Source organism: Melanotaenia boesemani, chromosome 20 (genome assembly GCF_017639745.1).
Source record: "Melanotaenia boesemani isolate fMelBoe1 chromosome 20, fMelBoe1.pri, whole genome shotgun sequence".
NCBI classification, from domain to species: domain Eukaryota; kingdom Metazoa; phylum Chordata; class Actinopteri; order Atheriniformes; family Melanotaeniidae; genus Melanotaenia; species Melanotaenia boesemani.
The window spans coordinates 29,935,934-29,960,946 of NC_055701.1; the positions used below are offsets into that span (position 1 = coordinate 29,935,934).

The 25,013-nt window shown below is 46.0% G+C and overlaps 1 protein-coding gene across 4 annotated transcripts in view; it reads left to right on the top strand.

The window, feature by feature from the left end:
- The window catches only part of syt16 (synaptotagmin XVI), a 56,684-nt gene that overhangs the window by 9,687 nt on the left and 21,984 nt on the right, over nt 1-25,013 (top strand). For 3 of the 4 annotated variants that reach the window (XM_041971926.1, XM_041971929.1, XM_041971928.1), the window contains exon 2: nt 15,163-15,399. In XM_041971926.1, coding sequence (XP_041827860.1) covers nt 15,163-15,399 — 237 coding nt within the window. The remainder of the gene's footprint in view (nt 1-15,162; nt 15,400-25,013) is intronic. The other variant, XM_041971927.1, reaches the window with a different exon arrangement.

A 25,013-nucleotide genomic window follows, 5' to 3' on the forward strand; every position in this document is an offset into this window, starting at 1 on the left:
TCTGGACTGCCGGCAGGCCAGTTCAGCAGCCGGACTCTTCTCCTGTGAAGAGACGTTGTCTGGATGGGAGCAGATATTGCTCTAAAACCTCCATGTACTTTTCAGATATTTTACACTGTACATGTTGGAACTTGAGAACATTTTCCTGAAATTGTTCCACAATTTTCAGTTAGTCTCAGATTGGTGACGCTACACTCTAAAGCAGGGGTCTGCAGCCTTTCCAGTCCAAACGGCCATTTTTCCCTCAGCCAGCTGAATAAAACTCCTTTAGAGACACAAATGTTACCAGACCCTTTGGACAAAGACAACTTAGAATTTTTTATGAACATCTACTATAGAAAAACCAGATTTTATTTCTATTTTTTAGGATTTAAAATAAAGAAAACATCAAAATTTTGCAACAGACGTTCATCTATGGGATGCAGATATTTGTAGAAAACAAGTCAGTTTGTTTATTAAAGTTTATTGGTTGATGAGATTTGTAAATCATAACTTATATTTTCATTCCGTGCTGTTTACAAGTTGCAGGTCCCCAACTGTGTTTAAACTGGGTTGTAGAAAAGATTGATATAATTTGGTTCAAATTATTGCTAAAATAATTTAATCGCCAAAATAATCCCTGAACATTTTTTAAAGCACCACTAAGGGAGGAGGCCACCACCCCTCTACAAGTGTTTACTCAGTAAAGGACCAGGTGAGAACTAAGCAGAGACCCCCACCAATCGATAAACTCAGCCGTGGGCGGGCGGGGATGGAAGCTTGTCATCACACCCAGAATCACAACCTTCTTGCTATCATTGTTATTTCTCACATTGTGAGAAAAAGGCGTTCAAACTAAACATCCTTTTTTCCCCTTTGTTCATAGTGTTTTTGACGTATTATGTGATTATCCTATAAGGTGACCTTGAGTGTCAAGAAAGGCGCCAACAAATAAAAATGTATTATTATTATTATTATTATTATTATAATAAGTCATTGATTTGATGATGATTTGGCTTCTTTTCCAGCATGAAAGCTGGAGAAAACCTTCCAGGCCTTCCCTTCCACGCTGCTGCCACCGTCACTTAAAATGACGTCCTTACAGGATCATGTTCATGCAGATGAAAACATAAACACCTCGGCAGTATATGCGTGTAACTGAAGGATTATTAAAACCTATTAGGGATATTTGAGTTTCTTCTGCTGATATTTAATGGAACTGGTCTCATTAACTGGGCTGAGGTGAAAATGAGGCTTAAAATGTCTGAGAAAGTCGAGCCAGACTTTCCTGAATCTTGCTATAATCTTTGCTTCCGTCATCTTTGCTGATGGAAAATGGTTTGTGGTTGTCACGGCGACTGAAAGGGGCTAACTGAGTAGGTTCTTCCCAGGTTAGTTTGGTTTAGGCTTGCAGAGGCTGTTTTCTGATGCATTCTTCATTTTGTGATGCATCTTTCTGCCAGCAGGTGGCACTTCAGCACTAATATGGTACAAATGAGTCTCACTGATAAATATTTTTTAAAAATCAGCATTTAAATACACTTAATGACAGTCAGTGTTGGAGCACTTCATGTTTCGGTGCTTATTTTACATAAATGATGTGTAATATGATCACATCGGCAGCTTCAGGTGTGTTATGTGTTCTGGTGAGGATCCTTGTGTTGTTCTCTGAATCATCTCCACATGGACCGGGTCTCCTCAGATCTGCCTGGGCAGTGCTTCGGCTGCCCATCAGCAGGACCTGGGATTTGAACCCAGCATGACACCAGCTTAAACGCCTCTTTTGGACCTTTATTTCTGGTTTAATAATGTTTTTGTTTTTTTTTGTTTTTTTTTTTTTGTCTTGTTTTTTTATCCCTTCCTCTCAGCTCTTGAGTTGCCCTGGTCCTCCTGGCCAATCAGGACAAATAGGCTGATGGCGCCATGGTAACATGAAACCTTCTCACATGTGGGTGGGAAAAAGAACATTCATTACATCTTAATAGATCCACTGGACTGTTTCCAGGGAGACTATGATAATGAGGCGTGTATGTTTAAAGAGTGAAAACATGTTGTTTCAGGGTTGTTAAACCTTCAATCCCAACAGACACAACAACACAGCTGCTTGGTTTTTACTGCATATAGGTAGTTAAACTAATTAAATCCGTGGTGGGTTGCTGGTTAGTTTACTGGTGTACATATATATATAGTTGTATATAGTTTCAGACTTGTTGCCAGTAGCTACCACTAGTCGTGCAGCAGCACATCAGCCCTAAAATTGTGCAAAACCTAAACATGACAAAAAAACAACCGGTAATGGAAACACCTACATTTCTAAAAACGTCTCAAATATGGCTAAAAAGTGTTTACGCTCTCACGAGGTGGTTTTTCTGACTTCTGTTGATAGAAGTATATCGCAAAAGTGTTATGGAAACACTTGTTTCACATTTACACATCCCTGGATGTGACGTAGGGGTCACATGACCCGTTCATGTCAAGTAAAGATGATGAGTAGACGCAGGAGACAGAAATCTTTAACAAATGATCTCCTTCCTCCATAAGTCTCGCAGGACGAGATTTCTTGCGGTAACTGTCGGAAATAGTTGTCGGGGGTGCGCACTGTTTTCACCATAGAAACGCCGACAGAACTCGTAAACAAACCAAAGTAATAAATACTCAGTAAACAATGTCAACACAAAACATACAGCTGTACACGTTCGAGAGCGAATCAGACCCCGAAGACGAGAGTGAACAACTCATCAACCTGCAGCGACTCAGCAACCCACAGCGACTCGGCAACCCGCAGCTACTCAGCAACCCGCAGCAACTCGGCAACCTGCAGTGACTCAGCAACCCACAGCGACTCATCAATCTACAGTGACTCATCAACCTGCAGCTCCTCAGCAACCCGCAGCAACTCGGCAACCTGCAGCAACTCTGCAACCCGCAGCGACTCATCAACCTACAGTGACTCATCAACCTGCAGCGACTCAGCAACCTGCAGCGACTCAGCAACCCGCAGCGACTCGGCAACCCGCAGCAACTCGGCAACATGCAGCGACTCATCCACCTTGCAGTGACTCGGCAACCAGCAGCGACTCGGCAACCTGCAGCGACTCAGCAACCCGCAGCGACTCGGCAACCCACAGCGACTCATCCACCTTGCAGTGACTCGGCAACCAGCAGCGACTCGGCAACCCACAGCGACTCTGCAATCTGCAGCAACTCGGCAACCTGCAGTGACTCAGCAACCCACAGCGACTCATCAGTCTACAGTGACTCATCAACCTGCAGCTCCTCAGCAACCCGCAGCAACTCGGCAACCTGCAGCGACTCAGCAACCTGCAGCGACTCATCAACCTACAGTGACTCATCAACCTGCAGCGACTCAGCAACCTGCAGCGACTCGGCAACCCGCAGCGACTTGGCAACCCGCAGCGACTCGGCAACCCGCAGCGACTCATCCACCTTGCAGTGACTCTGCAACCAGCAGCGACTCGGCAACCTGCAGCGACTCAGCAACCCGCAGCGACTCGGCAACCCACAGTGACTCATCCACCTTGCAGTGACTCGGCAACCAGCAGCGACTCGGCAACCTGCAGCGACTCGGCAATCTGCAGCGACTCATCAACCTGCAGTGACTCAGCAACCTGCAGCGACTCTGCAACCTGCAGCGACTCAGCAACACGCAGCGACTCGGCAACCTGCAGCGACTCAGCAAACCGCAGCAACTCATCAACCTACAGTGACTCATCAACCCGCAGCGACTCAGCAACCTGCAGCGACTCAGCAACCCGCAGTAACTCTGCAACCCGCAGCGACTCGGCAACCCGCAGCAACTCGGCAACCCGCAGCGACTCTGCAACCCGCAGCAACTCGGCAACCCGCAGCGACTCTGCAACCCGCAGCGACTCGGCAACCCGCAGCGACTCATCCACCTTGCAGTGACTCGGCAACCAGCAGCGACTCTGCACCCCGCAGCGACTCGGCAACCCGCAGCGACTCTGCAACCCGCAGCAACTCGGCGACCCGCAGCGACTCTGCAACCCGCAGCAACTCGGCAACCTGCAGCGACTCAGCAACCTGCAGCGACTCATCAACCTACAGTGACTCATCAACCTGCAGCGACTCAGCAACCTGCAGCGACTCGGCAACCTGCAGCGACTCTGCAACCCGCAGCGACTCTGCAACCCACAGTGACTCGGCAACCCGCAGCGACTCATCCACCTTGCAGCGACTTAGCAACCCGCAGCGACTCATCAACCTACAGTGCCTCATCAACCTGCAGCGACTCAGCAACCTGCAGCGACTCTGCAACCTGCAGCGACTCTGCAACCCGCAGCGACTCAGCAACCTGCAGCGACTCAGCAACCCGCAGCAACTCATCAACCTACAGTGACTCATCAACCCGCACGACTCAGCAACCCGCAGCGACTCGGCAACCCGCAGCGACTCTGCAACCCGCAGCGACTCAGCAACCCGCAGCGACTCATCCACCTTGCAGTGACTCGGCAACCAGCAGCGACTCTGCAACCCCCAGCAACTCTGCAACCCGCAGCTACTCTGCAACCCGCAGCGACTCAGCAACCCGCAGCAACTCGGCAACCTGCAGCAACTCAGCACCTGCAGCTTCTGAAACTGGAACCTTCTCCAGCTCCTCCACCAATGCGAAGAGAAGCCTCATCAGCTCATTGACATGCCCCACAATCCAGTTACTGCACTTTGTTTCTGCACCGCTTACATCATTTATGAAGTAAAATTAAGTTTTATAACACTTATAAGTATTATAAGTATTTCTTTTTATAAACATTATTTTACTCATTTACAACATTTGTCTTTGTGTTTTTATCTATAATAAAATATTTATTTCTGACCAAATGTTGGCAACAACTTGTCCTTTCTGTGATTCTGGAAAAACTGATCTAAGTACAAATGCATTGCTGCCAGGCAGAGCCTAAAAAGACAAATAACATAAAAATATGTAGTTTTTGTTTTGACGGCATGAAGTCAAACTATGTTATTAATACCTCTCTCAGCTCCCTCCCGCCCACTGGAACCTGTCCACACAGTCTAAGTTCACCAAACAAATTCTGCTGGTGCAGCAGATAGCTGCAGACTACCTACTGGGAGTTTCCTCGACCACTTTCTACCGTATGGACAGTTCAGACTGAACAACACCAAGGTCCACGTCTTTCCACGTGTTCGCAAGCAGGAGGATGTGTTTCACAAAGCTCCTTTAGAGAGCTTTCAGCGTGATCAGGCAGGCCTGCACCTCACTGCAGACCAAACAGCAGGCCGATGTAAAACTATACCAAATAAAAAGTAAACACAGGGCATGATAAACCCTTCCATTTCCCCGGGTCTCCAGGATCGTAGGTTGGAAGCTTTCTGACAGAAATGTGGTATCGGCACCGTCTTCCTCCTCCAACTCAGCACAGCCTTTTTGCTGGTCTTATTCCTGATGAGAATGCTTGACTGGAGTGCATGAGAACTGTTCCCAAGGTTCCTGGTGCTTTGCCTCTGTACCAACACTGGCAGTCCCAGCAGCAGCCTGGCTACATGTGTAGCTGTTTGTAGGTTCTGCACTGTGCTATAATCACAGCTCTGCTGCGTACGTGGGCTTTGAACATTCCCAGAGATAACTGTGTTGCTGCAGATGATGCCAGGGCTGAGCGCTGGGTGCCTGTTGACGTCTGAGTCCGAGGATGCCGTGAAGCAACACATGGTGTGGAGGTTCAGCCTGGCTGCCATGTTGGTGTCCTGGCCTCTAGGAATCCCAGAATGTCTCTGGAAATAATATAATTTCACATTTAGTGAAAGTTTAACAGTAACATTGTGGATGACAAACTGCTGGGCCAAAAATGACATGAAACCTGCTGCAGACCACATTTCTACTTAATGAGACATCACACCCAGGTTTGTGTTGTTCTATGAACTGGACCAGGACCATTAGACCTCTTCTGGCCTCCATGTACATCTACTGTTCCACGTGGCTTATCAGCTGGGTGTTTTTAGCCTGGTTGCTACGTTTGTTGCTGAATTAGATTCACTATCAGCTCATATTATCCATCACATGGTGAAATGTCTCCGTTTCATCATCTGACATGTTGCTCTTCTACTGGGGATAAAATGTGGATGGATAGGATTCATAAACCATTGAAATCTGGCTTTATTTACATTTCACACAGCATCCCAATGCTTTAGGAATGGAAACTGTAATATAAACTGAATTACCATGAATGTCTTTATTACATTATAAACAAAAAGTAGATAAAGGGTCTGAAACTCAGTATGAACATAAACAAGTGACCTTACAACTCACTAGAGAGACGATGGCTGCTTCTTTGTAAAAGGATTGTAAAAGAAGGAAAAACACTATAAAGCATTGTTTTCTTCATCATCATCGTCACTCACATCTCATTAATGAGCTGAAAACCATGTGGGCTGCATTGGCTTGGCTCTATGTTTGCCTTTTTCTCCATCCTAATCCGATGCTCACATCAAAGTGCTCCCTTCCTTCTTCTGGAGCTCCTCACTTCAAAGTGGAGGCTACAAAAGTCAGCAGCTGCATACAAATCAGACCCAAACAACCATTCGCGGCCGAGTCTGTCACATCCATGATAAAAACAGTGAGTTTTGTTTGTAATTGTGGTTGAGTTTCCTCTTTAGATCTGATGCCTCCTGACTTCTGGCTTCCTTTTAATCCGTGATCACAATAATTCATCAGGCCTTGCATTTCTTACATTTGCACATTCATCAATATCTCAGTTATTTTCATCTCCAGCTGCTTCCTAGCTGCTGCAGAGGTGCAACTCTGGTCTCTTTCAGATTTATCCAGCATATATTCATGTTCTCAGGGAGTGCATGAAAGATATTTGATAATATTAAAGCCCTGCTTAGTCCTGTGTGTGTGTGGACAGACGTTGACGCAGGGTTTCTTCCTGTCCATCTGGATGCAGACAGTAGGAGGCTCAGAGCTTCCGACACTGAGCTTAGTGTCTGACCAACAGAGCAGCTGAGAGGGGAAACTCCGTTTTACAGACATACCTGAACACACCATCCAGATCGGCATTCGGGTGTTGATGTTAAACTGAAACATTTTGTTCTTCTTACTTTCTGTCATTTCTCACACCGTTATGAAGTAAAAACAACTGTAATGACAGGCAGAAGAAAATATTTATTATTTATGAGCAACTGCTGCAGAAATCTGATTTTTCAGGTTCATGTTTCAGGTCTCTAACAGTTCATGTTTGTTGCTACTGTCAGGCGTGGTAAAATATGCAGGGAAAAGTCAATGGGGATTTGTAGACCCAGATGGGACCTAAAAAAGAGAAAGAGATGAATGATATCTGGAGAGTTGAGTTAAGATGGGGGATGAAGAGGATAGTGGAGAGGAATGAGTTAAATTAACAAGTCAGCAACATTTTGCATATATTCAGCTTCGTTTTTCATTTTATTTTTCTAATTGGCATATTGGCAGGTTTTACCTAAAACATTAACAAGATTTATTCTGTTCAGGGGTCACAAGATGTCTGTTAGACCATTAAGGAGGAGGTTCAGATTATTGCGGATCCACCTCGACCGTTTGGGTCCGAACAGACTGTCCTCTATGGACCATACTGTTAAGCCACTGGTACATATCTTATATATTTAACAATGTGCAAACAGAAGTTGTCTGAAAGCCCCATTTGCAGAAGAATGCAGCATCCATGCCCCTGCAGATGGTGCAGACTCCATCTGGCTTTGTTAGAATAAATGGATTGGTGATCTTTAAACTTTTAGCTGCATTCTTTGGTTTTACTTTTTTTCCTTCGTTTAAAATAAACTCTAAAATTATGTTATTTTATTTTCCTTTAGATTAGACTGACTTGCTTGCTGGTATTATATCATAATCTGCTCCCAGTCTCTGGTTGGTTCAAGGTTCATCCATCCATCCATCCAACCATCCATCCATCCATTTTCTGCCACTTATCTGGAGTCAGGTCGTGGGGGCAGCTGCCTAAGCAGGGAAACCCAGACTTCCCTCTCCCCGGCCACATTCACCAGCTCACCCGGAGGGATCCCGAGGTGTTCCCAGGCCAGCCGAGAGATGTAGTCCGTCCAGCGTGTCCTAGGTCTTCCCCGGGGCCTCTTTCCGGTTGGACGTGCCTGGAACACCTCACCAGGGAGGTGTCTAGGGGGCATCCTAACCAGATGCCCGAGCCACCTCATCTGGCTCCTTTCGATGTGGAGGAGCAGCGGCTCTACTCTGAGCCCCTCCCGGATCACCGAGCTTCTCACCCTATCTCTAAGGGAGAGCCCAGCCACCCTGCGGAGAAAACTCATTTTGGCCGCTTGTATTCATGATCTTGTTCTTTCGGTCACTACCCACAGCTCGTGGCCATAGGTGAGGGTAGGAACATAGATCAACTGGTAAATCGAGAGCTTTGCCTTTTGGCTCAGCTCCTTCTTCACCACAACAGACTGATGCAGAGTCCGCATCCCTGCAGACGCCGCACCGATCCGCCTGTCCATCTCCCGCTCCATCCTTCCCTCACTCATGAACAAGACCCCAAGATACGTGAACTCCTCCACTTGGGGCAGGACCCTATTGCAGACCCGGAGAGAGCGCTCCACCCTTCACATCATCGGCAAAGAGCAGAGACCCAATCCTGAGGCCACCAAACCAGATCCCCTTAACACCTTGGCTGGGCCTAAAAATTCTCCATTACCTCTCCAAACTTCTCCCATGCCTGAGTTTTCACCAAAGTCGCGTCTCACTTAGCCTGCCAATTCCCATCAGCTGCCTCGGGACTCCCACAGGTGAAAATGGCCCGCTAGGATTCAGGTTGATGGCATCCCTCACTATAGGTGTCCACCAACAAGTTCAGGGGTTACCGCCACGACAGGCACCGACGACCTTGCGACCATAGCTGCGGCTGGCCACCTTGACAATAGAGGCACAGAACAAAGCCCATTCGGACTCAATGTCCCCCGCCTCACCAGGACATGGTTGAAGCTCTGCCAGAGATAGGAGTTGAAACTCTTTCTGACGGGGACTCCGCCAGACGTTCCCAGCAGACCCTCACAACACGCTTGGGTCTGCCATGCCTGACCGGCATCCTCCCCCACCATCTGACTGGTGAGTCCAACTACATCTAGCTGGAGCCGCTCAACCTCGAGCATCAGCTCAGGCTCCTTCCCCGTCAGGGAAGTGAGATTTCACATTCCTAGAGCTAGCTTCTGCAGCCGAGGATCAGACTGCCAGGGTCCCCGCCTTTGGCAGCCGCCCTGTTCACACTACACCCAACCCATATGGCCCCTCCTGCAGGGGGTGAGTCAACGGGAGGGGGGGCCCATGTCACCCTTTCGAGCTGAGCCCGACTGGGCCCCATGGGCAAAGACCCGGCCACCAGGCGCTCACCCATGTGTCTCACCTTCAGGCCTGGCTTCAGAGGGAGCCCCTGGTGACCCACGTCTGAGCAAGGGAAACCTGGGTCCGTAGGTGTCCGTTGAGCCGTGCTTTGTTTGGTCCCTCCCCTAGAAACGTGTTTGCCATGGGTAACCCTACCAGGGGCATAAAGCCCCCGACAACATAGCTCCTAGGTTCTTCACCTTACCTCCACCGTGGTAAGGTGGCAGCTCAGGACCTCATTTCAGACCTGTTGAAATGCAAAATCCCCAGTTTGAGATAAAGCATTACACAACGAAGAAGCAAACTAGAAATCAATAGTTCTCCTTATAGGCTGAAAAACATATAAACAACACTACGATAAGTTTTCTAAGACAAAATCATCTTTATGAAGAAGCAGTGAGCTACAAATATTTGTGAGGTTTTCTGTTCTTTCAGGTTGTCTGTGTGGAGAGATGAGAAGGTTTAATGTAAAGAAAAATGTTTCTTAGAAGCTGAAATCAGAAATAATAAGAAATACATCTGTGAGGTGTGGGTGTTTAGATGAATGGTGGAGGAAGAGAAAGACGATGAGAGTAAAATGAATACTAGTGTAAATTATTGCTTCTTTGCACACCCACGCTGCCTTCCTTGCCATGCTTTCGCTTCGCTGTTTGCTCTCTGCTCTCTAACATGTTGCCCTGGAAACAGGACACTGCGTTGCACCCGCTCCCAAACCACACATAATCTCTGTTATTTAAAAAGCAACCTCAGCTTCATGTCTATCCATCAGTGTCGAACAAAATGTGAAAAAAAGTAACTTTACCTTGAGCTAGACAGTTACCCCCACCCCCGTCCCAAAAGAAACCACAAGCTTCTTTTTCTTTGCTTGTTTCGGTGCAGGTTACCATTAAACAGCATCTTGTAAAGTGACATTGTGCTCATTTCTGTCAGATCAGGCTACAACAGGGTCTTAACTCGCTCCAGTTTTTATCAGATCCACTTTAACAAGAACTTTTCTTCCACATTTTACTGACAAACAGGTCCAACAAGCTGCAAATGACTCCAGTCCAGTCCAGTCTCCAGCGTGGCCAGAGTTCACCCCTGAGCTCTCGTAGATTTTTATTGACCTTAATGGTGTTGGTCATCCTTTTAACATTCCAGGAGATAAAACGTGTGCTTCTACTATTCATTGACACCCTGGGCTGTTAGTCTGCTGAGAAAAAAAGGGGGTGGGAACATACAATCGCCCGGGTCTTCTTTTAAGAGCTTCCCGTAGGACCTTTTCTTTAGTTTGGTAGTTATGGAACCGGACAATAATTGGTCTTGACCTCTCGCCTTGTTGAGGCTTGGGGGCCAGAAAACGCAGGCCTGGTCTAGTTCGGGGGGGAGATGGCAGAACTTGTTCACCCAGTAGCTGTGTCAACAGGTCGGCGAAGAACGTAGTTGGCCGGGAACCCCCTATCGACTCAGGGAGCCCCACAATACGCACGTTATTTCGCTGACTTCGAGCTTCCAGGTCCGCAGCCTTAGCCCTTAGCTTTTCATTGCTCGCGGCTAGCTTCTCACACATGAATTCCAAACTAAGCAGACGCTCACTGGTAGAGTCTGAATGAGACTCTAGGGACAAAATTCGATTGCCATGGTCATGTATGGTAACTTGAACTTGGCCAATTTTGGCCTCGAGATTTGAGAAGCTTGCTTTGAACTCCAAAAGTAGGTCAGATTTGTACCTGTTGAGTACTGTAGTCTGGGGTGCCGAAAAGGGGGGGTTAAGGGGAAGGATTTCAGGGGCCCATGACTGACAGGGGCCCAGAAGAGCCCTCAATGCAAATATAATACTAACAAAATGATCTAATATTCAATGATAAACTTACAATCACGCAAACATTTGAGTTACAATGCATTGGTATCACTAAGTTTCTTTGTTTTGGAAACATTTCTGAACCCCCCCCCCCCCCCCCCTCTCTCTATATTTCCCTTAAATGGTTCAGTCCACCTGCTCCATCAGGAGCAGCAACAGACAGACAGCGAGTGGATGGTAAGACGGCAGGATGCCTCAAAAATATGGAAGTTTAAAAAGAAAAGAAAAAAGCTGAGACTGGAGAGAGAACAGAAGGGTGGACAGTGCGTCACCCAGTTCTTCCAGAGGCGAGGTGGTCGGTTAGTTTGTCTGATGGAAAGTTGTGGAACATCAGCTTGTTGTCTCTTTTAAACTTTGTCCATATAAGCTAGCTCACTTTGCTCCCATTTTAGCTCAAATTTCTGAAGAAAACTCTGGATTTTATTCATTTCACTGTTGTTTTAGTCAGATAATCAAGGCAGGCAAATGATTAGCAAGCTGCTAAAACAAATCACACATGTTCCGAATAGACACAAGAGCAGCCGAAGAAGATTCTGCCAGACCCCCCCCTCTCCACCTGAACATGCCCCCCTCCCCGCCCCACCTGAACATGTCCCCCTCCCCGCCCCACCTGAAAATGTCCCCCTCCCCACCCCACCTGAACATGTCCAGGTGGCCCCCTAGGAAGGAGATGAGCAGCTGAGTGTTAAATTAATTGATTATTGTGGAGAAAAAACATTATATAATTTAAAAATCGTTCTGAAGTATTAGTAGTAAATAAAAATAGTATTTATTTTAGACTGATTTGAGTGGTTCTCAGCTGTCTCTGTAACGTAGGTCAGGTCAGTAGTTTGGGACTCATCCTCCTCTTTGCAGTAGGAACATTTCTAGTGCAGCAGACTGGGTGACGGCTTTCAATCCAATCAGAGAAATATTTCCATTTTCTAGATATCAGAAGATTAACTAGCAGCAACCATATAGCATCATATATGTTTCCCCACTAATCTAAAGCTTCACCTGTGAGTCTACAGATGTGGAGATGAATTAGACTTCATGTGTTGCTACATGAGGAGACGATGACGTGGAGGATTGGTAGTCAGATCAGTTTCCCTTCACATTGTTGGTGAAATCACTGAAAACACCTTTAAATAAAACTAATAGTGGGAGGCCACCAGAAATGTTACACATGAGATTACATGATTGGAGATACTTTATAATAGAACAGCTGATAGAATAAAAAGCTGGACTTCAGGACTTGAAAAGTGGTTTTCCAGGGAGAAAGCTCCACGTTGGGCTCTTGGTGAAAAACGCTGAGCAAGGACAGTGATGGTGAATAAGACTGCAAGCATGACTCAGCAATAGTGAACCTTTACCTCTCCTTGATATCTTATTACACAAAGTTCTACCTTTTAAAATGTGATTATTTAATTTTAAAGATGCTTCCAGCCGTTGTTTGGCTGTAAATCTCCACAGTGGTTTGCTTGTGACCGTTTTACATTTAGTTCATATAAAACAATAAACCATGTGAGGTCCCGCTATGTTTTGTTTCCGAGCCTACCTAATTTATTTTACCATTTACTTCTGATTTAATGATGATAATGCTCGCAATACAATAAATCATAAAAAAACGAGCGGCCATTTTGTTTTTTAAGTTTTAGCTGAGATTTGATTTGTTTCTCCACAGATTATAAATGAATTTTATTTTCATGGAAGAGGTTATTTTGTATTTAAGTTTTGTATTTGTAATAATCATGAGATAATTAATTGTTTAAGTATTTAAAAAGAGAGATGGGTTTTTAAATATGAAGTATCCGTCTTGCAGCAAATAATTGAATCTAAATTAACTTCATTGTATTTTTAGTGCTTCCCTGCCAACTAGCCTGTCATGTTTTTCCTTTAATTTAATTTCCTTTATGATTATTTTGATGGTCAAAATATCATTAAAACTGCTAATTGGATAATTACAAAGTTTTCGGGTGGGGGGGATTAAAATCTCTAGCACCTGCCAATTATCCAGTTTTCTGTTTCGGAGGTTTCCTAAAGATACAAACTGTGGTAATACACGAGAGTCAGGGGGGAAGAAGCGGCTTTTTTCTTACGTCTTCTACTCGTCCACCATAACCGGAAGGCCCCTAAAGTTACTTTTAAAATTCTGGTTTATTTTATTTTGTTTAATTTGATTTTAATTTTATTCGTTTAATTTTACTTCATATTCCATTTAATTTCTTTTTTTCTCTGCCCTTTTTGTTGAAATATTTTCCACTTTTGCTAGCTTTGGTCATTTTTTGTATTTGTTTATATATATATATATATAGGGCTGGGCGATATACGATTTTTTCATATCACGATATTTATTTTCATTTTAGGCGATATCGATATATATCACGATATAAAACTCAAATCACTATTTGTCAAATTTAAATAATCTGTTGCTCATAACTGAGATGTGAAATCATCAAAAGTGAGAGGATTGTTTTGATTTAAATATTTATTTCCTACAATAGGTACAGCATGACAGATGTACTGAAGGAACCTAATGCAACTGTTTAAAATAACTTAAAAAAAAGGTACATATTACAAACTAAAAGTCAAGGCAGAAGCTTTCAAGCTTCAAAAGAGAACAATAACAAAACAGACCACTAAAGTGTTTGGTCTACTCCATTTAAAAACAAATATTAATTCTAAAAAATAGATTAACGTTTTCAAGTTCGAAAGGAGAACAGACATAAAATGGACAAGCATTTGTCAATATCAAATGAATAAGATAGAAATTAAAATTAAATTCTCAGAATCTTTCCTTGTCCTTATATACAGAAGTCTGTTGGGTTGTTTTTTTTAAATACAAAATAAAAGAAAATAAAATAAAGATTTGTTGAAACCCTTAGTGCAAATTAAAGCAGCCTCCAAAGACAATTAAATAAAATGCAACAATCTGATGCTCTAAGGCAATAAATTAGAGAAAATAAAAATCTAGACTTTGTGGGAACATGCTTTCTGCACAGTTTACAGTGCACGCTACTCTGTTTTTGTCAGACTTTAAATAACCGAAATACCTCCACACTACCGAACTTTTTGGGCCCTTCCTTTCAACAATTTCTTCGGCATTTGAACGTTGATCCGTGTCCTTTTCAGTGACCTCGTCATCCATGGTTGACGGTTCTCCAGACGAACCACTCATTTTTTTCGGCTGCCGCGTCGGCTAGTCGGCTACTGCAGCTCAAACTACACACGTGCTGCTCATTAGCTTCGCCTGTGCTGTACGTCAACCTAACCTGACCGACTATGTTCCCGGAGTGATTGGTTCCACATGGTGCTTAATTCAGATTCAGCTCTATCGCGATAGTCTCATATTACTATTGAGAAAAAGTTATTTCGCAATACATATCATTATCGTTTTATTGCCCAGCCCTATATATATATATATATATATATATATATATATATATATATATATATATATAGATAGATAGATAGATAGATATACTTGGACAGTTCCAGTGTAAGTACTATCACAATTTGCAATTAAAACAATTTTTTGAATTAATTTCATTTTATATTGTTTTATGTCATTTTAATCCCAAACATGAAGGTGTATTTGATGGCTCATTGTTTATTTGTTCTTTAGTTTGAAAGTTTCGGGGGATTTTTCACTAAGGAATGCTCCTCTCTGAGCGTAAAAAGCAGGAACACTATGAGTAGCAGCCGCACGACGGGAGCTAAATGTGATGCCATCCTCTGGTTATTCGCTCCTATTGTTCCAGGTTCCTGCAGTAGCATTAAAAAGTGATTTTTAACTAATTCAGCAGCTTAACGTGAAGAAAATGTTTTTATTTCCTTCCCATCAAATGTGTTTCTAGTGGTTGTTTGTATACAGACTTAGCCCTTGAGCAGGGCACTGAGGACAGCTTGATACTAAAGTCTCACTCGTTCTGTCTGTGTATCACATGTGCCATGCGTGTTGTGTGTTATGTGTGTGCGTGCATGTATCCAGGCTGTCTGTTTGTGTGGTCTGATCAGTGTGTCATTGTATGTCCTCTCTCCCTCCTCCTGCCAGTCACCCCGGAGGCCATCGGCTTCCTGTCGGCTGTGGGCGTCTTCATCGTGGCGTTGGCCGTCCTCTTCCTCTTCATTAATAAGAAGCTGTGTTTCTCACGTGTCGGCGGGCTGCCCTGCTTAGAGCAACGTGGTCGCAACAAGAAGGGACGTCTGGGAGTCCTCCAAGGACTCGGTGAGTGCCCCATGTTGGATCACACTCCTTCAATGAGAAGAAAACAAAGAAACACTGGGTGGACTGGTGACCTCCCACTGGGTGGACCTCTGACCTCCCACTGGGTGGACCTCTGACCTCCCACTGGGTGGACTGGCGACCTCCCACTGGGTGGACTGGGTGAACTGGCGACCTCCCAGTGTTTCTGCAACGGATTTTCTACTTTATTTATTTTCAAATCACAAAACAACTAAAATATGAGAAACTGGTTTAAGCATCATCAGACATTTAAGTGGAAACAATCTGAACCACATTCAGGACGTGAAGCTTTAAAATCTTCACATCATGTGAAACTAAACTAGAAGAATAAGTTTCTGTTTGTAGACATTAAATCAGAATAAAGTGGAAAAGTTCCTCCTGTTCAGATGTTTTTACAACTGTGGAACATGCAGAAGGATAGCAGTTCATGGTGCAAGACCCATGGCAGGTAGGTAAACTTAACCAGCGGTGTTGCTCTGGCATCCTTCTTTTGAAAGAAATGGTCTCGATTTAAGGGAAAATAACTGATCATTAAACCATAGTATTCATGTGATGTGAAAAGTGAAGGAGAATATTTGTTTTCTCAGGATGATGAATTCAGTGCTGCACAAAGACTTCAGTTTCATCCGTGTTTCTTCAGCATCAGCTTTGGAAAGTTGTGGTGGTTTATGACTTTTACATTTCCTTGATAAAATGTAAACAAACAAATATCCCCAGAGATGCAGTGGGGGCGTGATGCCATATGAATGCTGCTCTACGATGAAGGACAGGGATCTGCAACCCACAGATCTTCAGCTGCATGCGGCTCTAGAGGAAAATACAGTTCAGTTCTGAGTGGACAGATGGATTTATGATGCTGGCATACCTGTATGCACCCGTGTAACATTAAAACAGAGCAGTCGAGAGATGTAGTCCCTCCAGTGTGTCCTGGGTCTTCACCAGGGTCTCCTCCTGGTGGGACGTGCCTGAAACACCACCAGGGAGACCCCCAGGTGGCATCCTGATCAGATACCTGAGCCACTTCATCTGGCTCCTCTCGATGCAGAGAACAGCAAATCTACTCTCGGATCACCGAGCGTCTCACTCTATTTCTGCTCCCTCATCAGAACATGTTGGTGGGATTGGGGAGGTTTTCAAAGTATTCCCTCCACCGACTTGAATCGAGGTCAGCTGCCCCCCATCCCCACTGTCCACAGTGTTGGTGAAGCACCACTTTCCCGTCCTTTTCCCCTCCTGGACCAGAATCTCCTCAAAGCCGTCCTGAAGTCATTCTCCATGGCCTCTCCAAACTCCTCCCATGCCCAAGTTTTTGCCTAAGTGACAACCGAAGCTGCGTTCCATTTAGCCTGCCGATACCAATCAGCTGCTTCCAGAGTCCCACAGGCCAAAAAGTCCGACAGGACTCCTTCTCAGGCTTGACGGCATCCCTTAATGCTGGTGTCAGCCAACAATTTTAAGAATTCTGCCGCAACAGGCACTGACGACCATATGGCCACAGCTCCAGCTGACTGCCTCAACAATAGAGGCACGGAACACGTCCATTTGGACTCAATGTCCCCCGCCTCACAAGGGACATGGTTGAAGCTCGGCCGGAGATGGGAGTTGAAACTCTTTCTGATAGGGGACTCCGCCAGATGTTCCCAGCAGACCCTAAGAACACGCTTGGGTCTGCCAGACCTGACCGGCATCCTCCCCTACCATCTGAGCCAACTCACCACCAGGTGGTGATCAGCTGACAGCTCCGCCCCTCTCTTCACCCGAGTGTCCAGAACATGCGGCCGCAAATCCGACGACACGACTACAGAGTCGATCATCAAACTGCGGCATGCACATGTGGACACTCTTATGTCTGAACAAGGTGTTCGTTATGCTCCATGACGAGCACAGAAGTCCAGCAACAAAACACCACCTGGATTGAGATCAGGGGGGCCGTTCCTCCCAATCACGCCCCTCCAGTTCTCTCTGTCATTGCCCACATGAGCATTGAAGTCCCCCAGCAGAATGAGGGCGTCCCCGGAAGGAGTGCTCTCCAACACCCCCTCCAAGGACTCCAAAAAGGGTGGATACTCTGAACTGCTGTTCGGTGCATAAGCACAAACAACAGTCAGGACCTGTTCCCCCACCTGGAGGGGGAGGGAGGCTACCCTTTCGTCTACCGGGGTAAACCCCAACGCACAGGCGCCAAGTCGGGGGGGAATGAGCATGCCCACATCTCTCACCAGGAGCAATTCCAGAATGGAAGAGGGTCCAACCTTTCTTGGGACCGTGATTCCAGAGCCCAAGAAGTGCGTCAGTGTGAGTCCAACTATATCTAACTACGCAACCTCTCAACAGCTCAGGCTTCCTTCCCACCAGAGAGGTGACATCCCATGTTCCTAGAGCTAGTTTCTGCAGCTGAGGATCAGACCGCCAGGGTCCCTGCCTTCGGCCACCGGCCAGCTTACATTACATCCGACACCCCCTCCTGAGGGTGGTAAGTCCACAGGAGGGGCTGTGTCCAACACTGCACAAGACCCCTGTGGCCCCTCCTGCAAGTGGTGAGTCTACCAGGTGCTTGCCCATGTGATCCACCTCCAGAGGGCGCCCCAGTGACCCACGTCTGGGCAAGGGAAACCTGGATCCATTATTTTTATTCATCATAGGTCTGGTCTGTCCCCTAGAGACCTGTTTGCCATGGGTGATCCTACCAGGGGCATAAAGCAAACTGCTCCACAGCGTTAAGGTAGCGGCTCAGGGAGGAGGTCCTGGTCCTCTATCATCTAATAATATGCGCATTCGGACAGAGAGGTTCTAAGAACGCAGTTCTAAAAACTGTCCTAGTTCTATGAATTGCCTTCCCCAGGGGAACATTTGCACATGTTTTAGGGGGGGTAGGGGGACCGATGAGATGCAACCGTCTGCGACAGTGATGTGTGACATTTGCGCCACACAGCAACAAAACAAACCCTGTGAAAAATAAGGAGAGCACAAAACAACACCACCAAGCTAATATGGAGAAGGAAGCGATCGCCGTGTTCATGCTCGGCTTGACGGAGATATTACTGATGGACCATAAAATCAGGCATCTCACGTCAAGGCTGGAAATGCACATAGAGAGAGTCCAGAGTTGGAGAATCTAGCGGCAGCCGATATTTCTTCGTTTCATGGAGGAAGAAAGGCGAGCAGAGCGCCGCAGACAGAGGAAACGACATGTAAGTTTAACTTATTAAACATGCACCGATTGTATGCGTGTCGTATAAATAAACATGTCAGATGGTTTTCTACTGTGAATATTTCAGGCGGCAGGTTTATTGTAACTCGTGTTCTGTTTGCCTCCTGCCTTCCAGCTAATCACAACACACCTCTTCATAATAAGCATCTGATAAAAGATGGCGGCGCGGACAGCTGCAGCGGCTTCACGCTCTCCCGACAATGAGGTGTTTTCGTGTTTTTTGTCGTGTAAGTCGCAGTGTTTTTGTAAGTCTTCGTCATGTCTACCTGTCCTGAGGCGCACCTACTGTCGTGAGTTTTTGCTCGACATCAGCAAAACCATAAATTTGGACTTAAACTCTGCACACAAAGAGGAGCTACGCGCCTGTGGCCTGCCCTGGACCTCCACACCACCACCGACCCCCTGCCCTGCACCTCGCCCAGAGTGGAGGCGTCACAAACGGCGTGAGCGCAGACAAAAGCGGGGTAAGCGCGGAGGCATCCGAGCCAGGCTAGCAGCAAACCCACACAAGCCGGCTATTCCCTCCATCACGCTGGCGAACGTACGCTCTTTGGACAACAAACTGGATCACATACGACTATTACGGACTACTCAGAGGACAGTGAGAGAGTGTTGTGTTTACGTGTTCACGGAATCATGGCTCGGCAACAACGTGGCGGACCACGCCGTCCAGCTCGAGGGTCTAACATGTTACCGGGCGGACAGAGCGCTCGCCGAAGAAGGTAAAACCCGTGGCGGCGGTCTGTGTGTTTACATCAACGACGCGTGGTGCCGTGACGCTGTTGTGGTCTGCAAATACTGCTCACTGTTAGTGGAGTTTATGATCATTAAGTGTCGGCCGTTTTACCTCCCGCGGGAATATTCAGCCATACTAATGACAGCAGTCTACGTGCCTCCCAGCCCCAACAATAACAACAGGAGAGAGGCAATGAATGAACTGTATCCACACATCAGTGAGCAGCAGACAGCCCACCCAGATGCATTTCTCATCTTGGCTGGGGATTTCAATCACGCAGACCCAAAGAGTGTGTTTCCTAAAATATACAAACACATTGACTTTCCAACACGTGGGAATAACACTTTGGACCAAGTTTATTCCACTCAGAAGGGGGCTTACAAGGCCCATCCCCTCCCCCACATCGGAGCCTCAGACCACCTCACTGTCATGCTAATGCCTGCACACAGACCACTGGTTAAAGTCACCAAACCAGTTTGCAAGCAGGTACGGGTGTGGCCAGAGGGGTCTTCAGAGGCACTAAAGGACTGCTTCTACAGCACAGACTGGAATGTTTTTAGACAGGCCGCCACTAACGATAACAACACAGACATTCAGGAGTACTCAGACACAGTAACCGCCTACATCACCAAGTGTATTGAGGATGTAACAGAACTAAAGACCATCTCTGTGCGGGCCAATCAGAAGCCATGGCTGACAGGTGAGGTCCACAGGCTCCTGAAGGCTCGGAACGCTGCCTTCAAAGCAGGAGACGAGGTGGGCCTGAGGACAGCCAGGGCCAACCTGTCCCGTGGCATCAGAGAGGCTAAAAGGCAGTACTCCAGGGAAATATCACACCGTTTCAGCGACAGCAGAGACACACGGAGCCTGTGGAGGGGAATACAGACCATTACGGACTACAAACCCCCACCACAGACCTGTGATGGCAACATCTCGCTGCTGAACGAGCTGAATGACTTCTTTGCTCGCTTTGAGACACACAACAGCACGCCTGCACAGAAGACACCACCCCCTCCTGGCGACCAGGTGCTGACGCTAACCCCGGACAGGGTGAGGAGAGCACTCAGCAGGACCAACGCTCGCAAAGCTCATGGTCCAGACAACATACCTGGCCGCGTGCTGAGGGACTGTGCAGCAGAACTCACAGATGTCTTCACAGACATCTTCAACACCTCGTTGAGTCAGGGTGTTGTTCCCACGTGCCTCAAAGCCACCACCATCATCCCTGTCCCGAAGAAGTCCTCACCCTCCTGTTTTAATGACTACCGCCCGGTTGCACTCACCCCCATCCTCATGAAGTGCTTCGAGCGGCTAGTCATGGAACATATCAAATCTGTCCTCCCTCCCTCCTTGGACCCCTTCCAGTTTGCATATCGGCCCAACCGCTCGACCGATGATGCCATCTCCACTGCCCTGCACTCTACCCTCACTCACCTGGACTCAAAAAACTCATACGCCAGAATGCTGTTTATTGATTTCAGCTCAGCCTTCAACACAATCATCCCCCAACAGCTCATTCCCAAACTGGACAGGCTGGGGCTGAACACCTCGCTGTGCAACTGGCTGTTGGACTTCCTGACCGGGCGACCACAGGCAGTACGGGTCGGCAGCAACACATCCAGGACCATCATTCTGAACACAGGGGCCCCTCAAGGATGTGTGCTGAGCCCCCTCCTCTTCACCCTGCTGACCCACGACTGCACCCCACTGCACAGCTCAAACCTCTTCATCAAGTTTGCGGACGACACAACTGTTGTGGGTCTCATCAGTAACGGGGATGAGACAAACTACCGGAGTGAGGTGAACCGCTTGGCCTTGTGGTGCACACACAACAATCTCTCTCTGAACGTTGAGAAGACCAAAGAGATTGTTGTGGACTTCAGGAGAGTACACCCCCAACATGCTCCTCTGACCATCAACGGTGCTGCTGTGGAGAGGGTGAGCAGCACTAAATTCTTGGGTGTACACATCTCAGAGGACCTCTCCTGGACCAACAACACAACAGCACTGACCAAGAAAGCCCATCAACGCCTCTACTTCCTCCGCAAGCTGAGAAGAGCTAGAGCCCCGGCCCCCATCATGCAGACCTTCTACAGAGGTACTGTGGAAAGCATCCTGTCCAGCTCTATCACTGTGTGGTACGGCTCCTGCACCGCGTCCTGCCGCAAGACCCTCCAGCGCATTGTGAGAACAGCCGAGAAGATCATCGGTGCCCCTCTCCCCTCCCTCTACGACATCTACTGCACCCGCCTCACCCGCAAAGCTCTCGGCATCGCTGGTGACCCCACCCACCCGTCACACAGCCTCTTCAGTCTGCTGCCTTCAGGGAGGAGACTGCGGAGTCTCAGCGCCAGGACCAGCAGACTGAAGGACAGCTTCTTCCACCAGGCTGTCAGGATGTTGAACTCTCTCCCTGCCCTGCCCACAAAACCTCCAGACTCTGAACTGTTCATGGACACTTAACTCCCAGTATATAAGCTAAACCCCAGTATATAAGCTAAACCTGCACAACTGCCATGCCATTTGCACTACAGTATTCATTTTGCACTATCTGGTTTTCTTTACCCAATATGTTGCTGCTACTTGTGCCTTTTTCATTATTTATATTTTCTTGCTTTTATTCCTTTTATATAGCATAATATAGTTTCTTATATATTGTATAGCAAAGCAGAGACATTTTCTTTTACTTAAAAGATGTATGTTAAATGTTTATTGTCTGCACCTTGGGTCTGTGTGAAAAGCAATTTCGATCCTCTGTATGTCTTCTACATACTGCAGAATTGACAAATAAAGTGACTTTGACTTTGACTTTGACTTTGATCATGTTGTGGAAGTTCAACAGACAGAACATACATGTATACATGATGTACACATTTAAAGAGAAAATGTTCCATAGAAAATGCATCATTTGTTCTTTTTCTGTTATGTGCAAAATAAAGATCTCATCACCTGCTTTAAGCTTTGTGTGTTTATAGAATCTATCAGTAGAAGGTGGAGGAGAAATCCGTCACTGGGGGGCTGGTTCTGACTGATTTATGGTCTAGAATTATGAGGAGATACAGTCACACAAAATTAGCAGAATATGAGGGTTAAAATGTAGTAAAGGGTGGTGAAATGTTTACAAGTGTGTACTTTTCTACAGTCATTTAGCAGACTATTTTATCCAAAGCGACTTTTATAAGTGTCCACAAGTATTTGATGCTGGACCTTCGTTAAACATGATGAATTTCATCCTGTGCTGCATTTTAAAAGTTGATAAACTGGAATGTAACACACATCCCAGGATAAAGACTTAAAATGTAGTGAGCAAATATGGATTATTTAATATTTCATAGCTATTAATGGTTAATAACTACTTAATATTTTATTAGCTAACATTTCATAGATGTGGCCAAAACACATCTAACAGACAAAACTGACAACTTCAGACTCTTTACAAAGTCATTTATTTTTTATAGTGAATAAAGCCATGCAGAAAGAACTATTTACATGTGTGGATATGATGATCTTATCACTTTGGCTTTTCCTGCCATCCTGTCCAGTACACCCAGAGACCCTCCATCACAGATCTGGTTTCAGTTCTGCCCGCTCGCTCTGTTCCTGGAAGACCTGCAGCATGTTGAAGCTGCATCACTTTGCCTCTGCTGTTCAGCTTCTAACAGCTTGTCCTGCACAGCAGCCAGAAGAGTGTTGGCCCTTTTTCTGTTTCATGGAAAAACAGGGAGGGTGGAGACAGATACTTAACACACAGCAACCATAATAAAATATTTTGAATTGTAATAAAAAAACTCAACAACATGCCTGTACAATGCAACTGAATTGTTTTTTTTTTTACCGGGTCTAGGGTGGCAGAGGGGGCTGGTGGCAGGCTGATGGTAGTTGACGCTGGTTGTAAAATTCTCAATTGTCCAGGAGTGCACAAGTTAGTCATTTCAAATGAAATTATAAAGTTAAGTTTAAGTTTAAGTTCCATTGGAATGACTGAGTCTGTGTGCATTAAAGCTGTTTTATTTACCTGATCGATGCAGCGAGGGCAGCTGGTGGCAGCAGGAGCATCCAGGATGCTCTTTGATTCCGTCTCTGATGAAGTAAACATGGACCAGAACCAGATTATATACAAAAAAGATGGAAAACATGTGCAGTAGATCAGCTCAGCTATCTGGGTGGTATCTGATAACAACTCATAGGTCTATACAGAAGCTTTAATGCTTCTTGTCCTGTTTACTAACCCCCAAACTCCTCTGAAGATGTGGTGTTTTCACTGCAGATGATCACCTCCAGAAACCACACGCAGGGGTTATTTGCTGCAGCGTTGCCTGAGTAGACATGTCGGTGGTCCAAGGTGTCGAATCATTTACTGGCTTGTTGGTTCGTCCCACTCTGGTTGTCATGGCTCTTAATTTATTTGTAGTCTTGGGTGAGTTTTCTCCATGCGCCACTTTGCGTTATGTTAAATCCCGCGTTCTCTGACTGAAAACTGATCATCGCAAATATTTTTATGTTCCGCTGCGAACCTTGAAAACCTCTCTGAAAATCCTCTGTGGCGTAGACGGTCAGAAGAGCTTCAACCTTCTCGTTGGTCTGTTGTTGTTTTTGTCCGTATGTGCAACCGTGTTTTTTAAATGTGGCGGGGACACAAGATGTGGAAATCTGGCAAGGGGCGTAGCTACCAGTCACCAAACACCTACGTCATGAGGGTTCCTATAGAACCCCGAAAAGACCCTGCCTGAGTAGGAGCTAAAATGGTTCTAGGAACTGAGGGCTTTTACCCCTAGTTCCTATATGTCCAAATACACAGAAAACGACCTGGTTCCTGAAAAGGTTATAGGAACTGCAAAAGGTTCCTACAGTCGGAAAGGGGCTATTGTCACCTAAACCCAAGAGGCCAACAGCCACTTTCATGAGATAGGAAGATGAGATTGGAAGATGAGATAGGAAGATGAGATAGGAAGCCCCGTTTGAGCTGTGAAGTGATGAAGGCCTATCAGCGCTTCCTCTCAGGTGCTTTACACACATCCAGCAGATGGTGCTCTTTGATTCTATCTAGTACTTCTAAGCCAGGGATCTCCAACTCCAGTCCTCGTGAGTGTTGTGGTAGGAGACATCTAAAACCTGCAGGACAGTAGGTCACGAGGACTGGAGTTGGAGACCCCTGTTCTAAGAATCAACTCCATTTCACAGCAGACGTGTCAAAGCGATTCAGTTTTTCATAAAACTTCAGTTTCACCATCCTTAGTAATAAGACACCTTTTTATAGGCCATCATATTATTTGAAGAATTTCTTCTGCTGCCTCTTCCTACCTCCATCTCTTCATGTGTTCAATACTTTTCCCCATGAACGTATTTGTGTTGGTTGATTTGAATCAATGGATTAGTTTGGGTTGTTACCAACATCTAGTAAAATTGTCATGTCTATAGCTTTGTGGAAATCCATTTTCTGAGAAAAATGTATTAATGTTTATTTTACCTGAAACTCAAACAGAAAACGGTGAAGTGAAAATGTCTGCTTTTTCTCAAAAGTGACAAAACTGTTTCCCATTATTCAGACTAAGCTGTGCAGTCTTTTTTGTTAAATTTTACTGTGAGGCCTTGAAGTTTGAAGCCGCAGTGAGAGTGGTCTCTGAATTTTAACGCCTTCCTTTTTGACAA